Below are 10,266 nucleotides of genomic sequence, written 5' to 3'. Positions count from 1 at the left end.
AGCTTCAAATTAATATGAATAGAAACATAATAAAAACAAAACCATAAAACTAAAAATATAAGTTAATAAAATAACAGTAGTAAAGCCTTTCCAGAAAAAGGTCATATTTACCATTAAATAATTCTAAATAGGTAGATGAAGTTATTTAAAAATATGAGCTCTCGTACTCGAGGTCAAGGTCTTTCTCACTATTTTCGAGTCATGATTCACTCATACCCCAGACGCTTTTAATGTTTGCAGTCACTAGGAATCTTCATCTGACTACGAAGCTTCTCTCATACCTTACTGACCTTTTCCAATTATCATCTGACTACGAAGCTTCTCTCATACCTTGTTGACCTTTTCCAATTATCTTCCAAACGGGGATAAATGAAAACTTTTTCCCTATATATGTAAATCCAACTCTTATCAAAATGCAAAGCATTCCTTAAGAGGCCTTTAGTTGGCACATCCCATGCAGCATTATTTTCATAAGAGTAATATGATTGTGACTAGACTTTTTCTTGTTATGTAATCAAATTAGCATTCATTTTTATTGTTGTTTTTCTGACGGAGTTTGTATATCCAGATTTTAGCAGGTCGGAGAGTTGTCGGACATGGAATTGATGAGAGCGGGCTTGTTGCTGATCACTATTTTCATTGGGTTGTTCAGTTTCACACACTCAAATCCAGATGGTAACATTCTTTTGATTCTCATTTCATTTCGATATTACATAAAACTAATTACATTTTTGGACAATATTTAAACATCATACTTAGAAAATTGAGTTTAGAAAAAATAAATCAATTTTAACTATTTTAATACTTTCAGTTTTGAAATGAAACTTAATGTGTGATATTCAAGCGTCTGATATTTTATTCCGTATAGGCTTCCTCAACATCAACTGTGGCGCCATCAATAATCAAACTGACAATGGCCTACTCTGGATTTCCGACGCCCCTTTCTTTAAAACTCGCAACATTTCGTTGTTGTGTTCATCAGGAAGCCTCTATTTGCAATACCGGACATTTGCCTATTTTACCAATCTACGAGTGAAAAAGTATTGCTACATGCTCCCCGTAGAGCCTCGTGTAAATTACTTGGTAAGAGCAACTTTCGGTCCCGATTCCACAAGTCCTTTGGCGAGATACTTCGATTTAACTATCGAGGGAATCAAGTGGAGGAGTGTAAACCTATCTGGTCTAAACAGTCAGACCAACCGTTACTACGAGATCATCTTGGCCGCCAAAAGAGAGAACCTGAGTTTATGCCTTGCCCGCAATCCGCAAACAGAAAAAGAGAGTGTTGTTTTCATTTCAAGCATCGAGCTGCGCCCACTCGAATCTTCCATGTATATCTCAACGGATTTGGCAAAGTACGCCTTGAGTCTTGAAGGAGATGGACAGAGTGGATCAAAGACAAACACGAATGAAATGATAAACATTCAAATCAATAAGCAAAACACAAATACATCAAGCTATGCTACAGCACTTCATATTCATTAACATAACTGAAATCTATTATAAATCCATAGAATGCTACAGCATTCCATCCACTCATGATCCACCATGAGAAACCCAAAATGGGCTCTGCTGATCACAAGCTCAATCCATGATATTTATAAGCAAATGTACATTTAATAGTGGACGGTGAGGTTGGTGTGTTGGCCGGTGCTTGGACGGCTGTTTGTCTCTTATTTAATATGGATGGTGCTGGAGTGTGGGCTGGACGGTGGGCTAGACGGCTAAGTTGTGGGCTGCCGATAGATTGACTGTCTGCTATTAATGGTAGAAATTAATACCACCAACACTCCCCCTTAATTTCTATCATTAATGCTACCGCATTTACATTGTTTTCCCTTGTTATAATTACCTCGGGTTTTACGGCTTACCCCTAACCAATGCAATTCTAAAGTGGTTTCAAGTTCACCACAAACTTCTCAAACATCACAAATATGGTTTCAAGATCACCATAAACTTTGCGTTCAAATGGTTTACAAACCAAGCATTCATTGGTTCTACTGACCATGAATCATCACTACAGGGAAACTATCATCACTTTGAGCTTTTCTCTTTTGTACCTGCACCAAACTAATTATTGAGTCCATATAAAAAGAAATCCATCTACCGAGATACATGGGTCCCTAGCCGCTGTACTCGCCAGTTCTATAGAAATCCTTTTCAAATACATGGTTCATCAATACATTCAGTCAAACTCTAGGGTGTCGGGTACAACCGATAATGCACCCTTTACAATAGCTTATTAACAAACAATTCTCATTCAATCTCCATCACTTGATTGGGGATATCAATTCAGCAATCTACTATTACATGACCACATTTGATATGACAAAGCCTTAATCATTTTCTCATCCAGATTCCAACACTTAAACTCCAAATCAGCTCTCACAGAGACCTTTGCACTATGACAACGAGCTTTAGCACACCATCTCACCTTTTATTCAACATGTTACACCTAAGATAACCAACTTAACTTTAACAACTAATGCATAACAACTAACACACATATTTCATACACAAACATAATAAAAATTTCCATGATCAATATCTTCCATGTCATATGTATGCATTCTCTGGCACTCCCGCTTGCACAAAGATGCTCCATATGCATCTAATCTATGAATGCCAATGTCACATAATGCTAACTCAAACACACTTCAATTTTGACTTCCTTCTTTTCACAGCTTCTTTGTTTCTCATAACAATCTCTTGACTTGTTATTCTCTTTATTTTTGCAGAAGATAACTTCAAATGCCATTGCCTGTTGGGCTACGATGCCACAACCTTAATGACAAATACTCAATGGCTGAAACTTTTCATTTGCCAAAAAACACTTCAAGATCATTGGCCTCTCCATGATCTCCAAGATCATCTCCCATTAGCTCTGATACCTCTTGAAGGAGGTGGATAGAGTGGATAAAAGATAAAAATGAATGCAACAATAAATATTCAAATCAATAAGCAAAACACAAATACATCAAGCTATGCTACAGCACTTCATATTCATTAACATAACTGAAATCTATTATAAATCCATAGAATGCTACAACATTCCATCCACTCATGATCCACCATGAGAAACCCAAAATGGGCTCTGCTGATCACAAGCTCAATCCATGATATTTATAAGCAAATGTACATTTAATAGTGGACGGTGAGGTTGGTGTGTTGGCCGGTGCTTGGACGGCTGTTTGTCTCTTATTTAATATGGATGGTGCTGGAGTGTGGGCTGGACGGTGGGCTAGACGGCTAAGTTGTGGGCTGCCGATAGATTGATTGTCTGCTATTAATGGTAGAAATTAATACCACCAACAAGTCTCGCAAATCGCATAAATTGTGGTGCATCTTCAAATACATAAGGTAAGCGTTATGATGGTATTACTATCAGGATTTAACACTCTGAGATTTTTGAGATAAATTTATTGACAAAGTAGTAATTTACTGAATTTATTTTTGATGAGAATCAATGGAACACTTATCATCCATTAGATCTAGGTGATGTTCACAGAAGTGAAACACCGTGACTTTGGGAGGTCACACTCCAGCTTGAGTGCACTTAATTACAGAGTTTTCTCCATCGTTAAACCCACTTTGCTGGCTTAACAAGTGGGTTGCAAGCAGACCAAGTTTAACCATGGAAGAAACTCGGCAGTTAACCGTGCTCAAAAGTAGTGCTGGAATGGGTCACATCCCAGGAAGTGCTTCACCTCTCTAAACATTACCTAGATCCAATGAGTACTACAATATGAGTGCACCAATAGCCGTTTGCTTTTGTTCAATTTTATTTTTCTTGGTTCCTGATTTGTCAATTTGTGCAAAAATGTACTATTTTTGGGTGAGGGGCTATTTGGGAGTTTTAGTAGTGGGTATTGGACAAATGTTCAAAATAACACTTTTAGACCACCTCGAACTCTATGAATTTTACAGAAAGTTCGGTGAATGTAGAAAAGTTAAAAGCTTATCTTTAAACACTACACTCATTCAACAAAAAAAATTAGCAAATTTTAATATGAATTGTATGTGCACGGCTGGCTACTAGATCGTTTCCCTAATCTAATTCCAAAATTGTAATGGCATTCGGCAGGTACCCAGAGGATCCATTCGACCGCATATGGTTATTCTCATACGCATTCCACATGGCAAGGAATATTACCATCAATGACGAACAGACAAAATCTCTAGGTAGCGAGTTACCGAATAAAGTGCCCCAAAACGTATCAAGAACTGCTATTGCAAGTGTAATAGTAGGGAAATTTACAGATCCATTATTGGATTTCGCTGAGCCAGGAATGTACTATTTTGCTCTCTATTTCTGCAACATCATCCAGACAAACCTCACACACGATTTCAATGCCTCCATTAATCAATACCAGATATCAGATGTCATACATCTAAACTTTCTGCAATGCTCACAAACAAGTAAACAGCTACAACTTGACATTGCCGACCCTATAAAAATAATTTTACAACCCAGTTCTACATCGCAGTCGGGACCCTTCATAAACGGAGCAGAAATGTATAGGAAGCTGGACGTGCAGACAACTACATACTCCGTAGATGGTAAAACCTCTTTCCCCATTCCATGGCGATGTTCCAAATGCTGTGCATTTAAATTGGACAATACTATGTGCACACTAATGTTTGTATGAATTGTGTGAATTCAGTGGCTGCAATCAGAAAAATAGCAGAGGCAATAAATGTTCCAGACGATTGGACAGGAGGAGATCCATGTTTACCAGCTGGTTATTCTTCAACAGGGATCACCTGCAGTCACGATGATCCTCCGCGAGTCATTATCATGTAAACATAATTGCAAATTTGAGTAATTTTTTTCTAGATTGAATTGTGATTTTTTTATCATCAATGTTTTGATCACATGACAAAGCGGAGCATTACAAATAGTTAAAAGATGTGGACCAAACCTAGCTCAAGAGATTTAAAAGATGTGGACCAAACCTAGCTCAAGAGATTTAAGAAGAGAATAGAGGATGACACTCAAAACAATGCCATCCTATCCTCTTTGCTTCTTATATCTCATTAGGTTTCATCTGCATCTTTTTCTAATCCTGCACTTTTTCTTCATCCTGTGTGATCTGAATAGTTGATCATTAAAAATACACAGGATCAAATCTAGAAAAAAACTTATATTACTAATAAAGTCTGAAAATCTAATAATGTTAATTCTTTGAATTATATATCTTATGCTATTATTAATATGTTTGATTTCAAAAAAAACATTCGACAGCAATCTAACAAATCTGCATCTCGGGGGCGTCATACCTAAAGATATAGCGGACTTAACAGCACTAACACAACTGGTAAGATTCTTCATAGCTGTATACTAACTTACCTTTGAAATAAGAATGTCAAGCTAGGTTTTGATAAAAATCACATTGCTTTATACAGTATTACTAAATCTAAGCTGTCTATTGTAGCTGCTAGGAAACAACAGTTTGTCCGGCCATATTCCAGATCTCAGTTCATTGAAGAATCTCAGAATTCTGTAAGATACCTATGACTGCCTACCATCTGAAATTTGTTGTATGAATTAGAAAGGTACTTTTTCTACACATTTCCTAATGTTTGCAGCTTTGTTGGCCCGGGAAAGGGAACTGCAAAACAATCAATTTACCGGAGAAATTCCAAAATCATTGGAGAAGCTTCAAATGTTAACTCAACTGTATGTTTACTCACTACACTTCCTATGTCACTCCATTGCATCTTGCCTGGTAAAGCTTTGAAAGTAGGTGTTCTTATTGAGTTTCTTCATTTTCCTCAAAAAGGTTTCTGCAGGGCAATAAATTAGAAGGAACCGTCTCCAGAGGATTAGTGAGACCCAATTTGGAGCTTCGGTATGCAAAAATTCTTATAAATTACAACTGTACTATCTATTATGTTTGCCTCCTCTTTAGCATGACGCATCATACGATTGACAAGAAAACAGATATGCTTATTAATTGTGAATTTTACTTTGCAGCGTCGATCCTCAAAATAATGCTGTGGTAGGCAGTCGCAAAATAAAAGGTTGGGTAATTGGGCTTTCAATTGTGTGCTCGGTGATGTTAGTTTTAGGCATCCTTTCTGGAATTTTCCTTTGGAAACACAAACACCCATCGCAACCATTTCAAACCTCGAATGGTCGAGTTCCATCACAACAACACACATTTGCAGATGTTTCTCCAATATTGAGTACGTGAAAAGCATATCCATTTTAATTGTACAACTATTTAGTCTTTATATTCTTAAATAGAAAAGCCTTTTTCTTTCACTTTTACCCTGGTTGGGGACTTTGACAGTAATTTTTCTTTATTTGTTCTTGCTCAGATGAAGAAAATGAAAACAATTATCACAGGCTGGCTGTAGAATACACAGAGGAAGATATTAAAACTTCTACCAATAACTATTCCAAACCCATTGGTAACGGAAGCTTTGGATCTGTATTTTATGGCAGACTTTCCGGATTTGAGGTCGCAGTCAAAATACACAAAACTGATTCTAATCAAGGCCGGAAAGAATTCCAGAATGAGGTTAGTACTCCTACTTCGATTCAACTAATCGTCTATGATACAATCTCATTTGAAACTCGTAATTATTTTGCCATTGGGGTACAAATTCTTCTCTAACATGTATTCTCGATGGTTTCAGGTAGCTATATTGTCAAGAATATATCACAAGAATCTTGTAAATCTTATTGGGTATTGCAGACAACCCATTATGGCATTGGTCTATGAATACATGCCATGTGGAACATTGATTGATCGATTATATGGTATTTTGCGTTGAATTTCATTTATATTGTGATATTGTTATTAGAATTTAACTATATAATTTTTCAAGTCAAATTTATTGACTCATATTTCATGAATAGTAATAAGATGTGTCATATCTAAGAAAGTTATGGTGCTCCACCTCAGTGAGTAGTAATGAGTGTTAAGTATTCCATTCCTTCTTATGAAAGATAGGTTCGAATGAATTGCTACTTATGAAACATAGATGAATAAAGTTGACTCAAGAACCTACACAATTGAATCCTAGTAATATCACAATTTAACTTACTATAGAAAATAAAAACGTCTCCTACTTATTGATTGACCTTACATATTACTTTAAATTTCTTTTTCTATTTGTAGGCAAGGCCAAATTGGAAACTCCACTTGATTGGCTTATGAGATTGAACATTGTTAGACAGGTTGCAGATGGTAAGTTGTTTCTGGTTGCAACAGTTCTTTTATATTTAAAAAAAACACCATGTCTCAACTATTTTGTACATGTTTTGTAGGTTTACTTTACCTTCATCAAAGTTGCTATCCTCCAATCATACATAGAGATATAAAGTGCAGTAATATACTATTGGATAACAAAATGTTTGCCAAGCTAGCTGACTTTGGCATATCAAAATTGGTAGAGAGTGCTAGCGCTTATATAGCAACTAAAGTGAAAGGGACAATGGGTTATCTTGATCCCGAGTATTTCACATAACACCATTATCTTTCTTTTTTCTTAAACATTTTAGCTACACTTAATGTGTGTTTCACCTAATTAAAAACATAGGGAACAAATAACTCATAGATTAATATGTGGATGTTATTGTAGATATTTTGCAACATCATCACTAAATGAGAAGAGCGACGTCTACAGTTTTGGAGTGGTTTTACTAGAGATTATATCTGGAGTACCACCCAAGGATGGAATAATACAATCGGTAATTTATATATTTGTAGACAAATTAAGTGATTTCAATTGTTTTGGATATGTTCATCAACAATGTAATGAAATAATCATTGTATCAGGCACACAATTTGCTTTTATGTGGAAAAATAGATGAGCTTATGGATCCTTCATTGGGTGGTCAATATAATGTAGAATTAGCTTGGAAAGTAGCAGAGATAGCATACATGTGCGTGGAAGGGGAATCAACAAAAAGACCCAAAATGAGTGTGGTGGCTAAAGAATTGAAAGAAGCAGTGATGCTTGCATATGGTGATAACAATTATTCTGCTTCACATACCATTGCCTCTTTTAGTACTAGTGAGATGCCTAGCATTAGATAATAAGATTTTATAGCAACTATTTTGTCTACCTTGTTAAAATCTGTAATATCTTCGAAAAAAACAAAATTTATGCATGTTTCTAGATAGGGATGAAAATATTCTATAAAAGAATAATATTAAATATTTGTGTGGTCAATTTAAAATTTAGAAAGGTCTGTAATTTCCAAAAAAAAATGTGTAATTTTTTTTTTATGAATTTGAAGACCTCTCTATATAGATGCATTCTGTAAGAATTTAGTACTGGATTACAATGTTGATCTATAAATCATTATTAGGTTGTGTATGTTGTATTTTCATATAGTAATTATTGTCATTTAATTAATGAGAAGAAAGAGGCATTGTAGTACATAAAAGAGTCTAGTTAGTTATTCATTTGTAGTTTTTATTTCAGTGTGTCTTTTTTCCCATCCACCATAACATGATAATGGTTCAATTCTAATTAGTTGAGTTGCATAATTTTGGCAGGATGAATGGACTTATATGAGATTGCATAATCATATAGATAGGTACTAATTTAAATCATTTAAAATTGCATTTATGTAAACTTGCTGACAATAATTTTAAATATAATTAATCATTTGAAGGGCATTCAAAGCTCATAACATCTTGCCTCTTTTCCCTAGAAGAACACCATTTCTTCATATTTAGATATTTTCTATAGAATTTCTTCAATGTTATTTACTTGCATTTAGTTCAAAATATGTTAGGTATGAGAAAAACTAAGCCACTTTGAGATATAATGGATAAATGGAATGGTAGCATAAGACCCCAATAAATGAAAACTATGAAATAACAAACTATTAATTAATATCTAAGATAGTAAATTTATTAGAAAGGTTTTGTTGGAGGAAGAAATACCCATGATGCCATCATCTCTACTCATGAAATGGTTCACTCCGAGTTATAGCAATCATGTAGGAATAAGGCTCAAGTAGGACATCTTTGAATCTTATGATTGAGTGAACTAGAACTATCTAGAACCTCTTTTGGTTAAATATGGGTTTAAGATAATTTATTTGAAACTTATTGTCGTTGTGTTAGTGTGGCTATGTTCTCTGTTTAGATCAATGTTTTCCCCTTGGGGTTCTTTTCCACTTGAAAAGGTCTGCGACTAGGAGATCTCCTTCCCCCTTACCTTTTCATATTCATGATGGAAGTACTTGGCAAGAACATCCAAAATAAATTCAAGTACTTTTAGTAAGTAGTCAATTATATTGAAATTTAAGAGATTTGGTTCAATCGAATTTAGGTCACCTATAGAACCCATTTGAACCTCAATAAAAAATCTTTAATATAAAAATATACAATCAATTCAGTAAAATAATCTTATTAAGACATTGGTCATGACATCATCAATACATCATCATTTTCATTTGTGGATGTCCCTTTATGAAGGGGACCGTACTCATACTCTATGAATGGTACACTTAACCAGATACAATGAATAAGACTCTATATCCAATGTTTGCCGTGAATAAATTCTCATTCTTGGGTTGTCTTTGACCGAGTATGGAAAGAAAATTCCAATGGTGATTTATTTAAATGATAGCGCTAAGGGACGCCCATTTCCACAACTTCGGATGCTTCCTGTGGCCTTATTGTAATGTTCCTTCTTTATCTATGAAATAGTCAAATAAAGAAATAAAATAATCTCGATGAAGACGAACTGCAGGTCTTTTTTGACTTTTAGGTCAGAAAACTATTCTCGACTTGACGACTGTGATTTAACTAGTGGGTGGAAGTCAAAAGTCTTTTGGAAATTCATGAGAACGCGTCTCACTAAAAACAATTAAATTTGATGTAAGTATCGATGGAGTCAAGTCAATCAAGTGAACGATGGTGAAGAAGTAGAGAGGCAAGTGAATAACATGTTTACGCGGTTTTCCTTGCAAAAAGGAGTTAATGTAAAAATACATAATATGGTGGAAGAGTACTCGCAATCTAGTATGTTTTAATAATAGTATATTATATTTTACAATTTTTAAATCTAGTAACAATTGCACTTCAACAAGATGTAAAAATGGTATGTCAATAGAAAGATATGCTTTGTCAATATTTTCATTGATGGGGAGAAAATGTTGAGACAAAAAATTATCAATCAAAATATACAACTGCAAACAATGTAAAATCTACACAAGTTGAAATGAATTTTGCAGTCCTCAAATGATTAAAAAGGTAAAGTATTAAAAATTATGACATACACTTGTTGGTAAAA

The 10,266-nt window shown here is 34.8% G+C and overlaps 1 protein-coding gene across 1 annotated transcript; it reads left to right on the top strand.

The window, feature by feature from the left end:
• The first annotated feature begins 578 nt into the window (after positions 1 to 578).
• Positions 579 to 8,288, top strand: LOC149561090 (putative LRR receptor-like serine/threonine-protein kinase At1g67720). The gene is made up of 16 exons (XM_089824958.1): positions 579 to 675; positions 869 to 1,387; positions 3,567 to 3,606; positions 4,085 to 4,560; positions 4,665 to 4,800; positions 5,246 to 5,318; positions 5,436 to 5,503; positions 5,609 to 5,680; positions 5,784 to 5,852; positions 5,978 to 6,189; positions 6,325 to 6,527; positions 6,646 to 6,769; positions 7,131 to 7,199; positions 7,280 to 7,466; positions 7,594 to 7,702; positions 7,791 to 8,288. Exons 1-16 carry the CDS (start codon positions 597 to 599, stop codon positions 8,049 to 8,051), a joined length of 2,697 nt encoding a protein of 898 aa, XP_089681084.1. The 5' UTR covers positions 579 to 596; the 3' UTR covers positions 8,052 to 8,288.
• The last annotated feature ends 1,978 nt before the right edge of the window (positions 8,289 to 10,266 follow it).

This window comes from Cupressus sempervirens, chromosome 4, assembly GCF_028749045.1.
Source record: "Cupressus sempervirens isolate cs-2001-9-10 chromosome 4, ASM2874904v1, whole genome shotgun sequence".
Classification (NCBI taxonomy): Eukaryota; Viridiplantae; Streptophyta; class Pinopsida; order Cupressales; family Cupressaceae; genus Cupressus; species Cupressus sempervirens.
The sequence above is the reverse complement of the archived record's forward strand: the minus strand, read 5'-3'. Positions and strand labels throughout refer to the sequence as shown.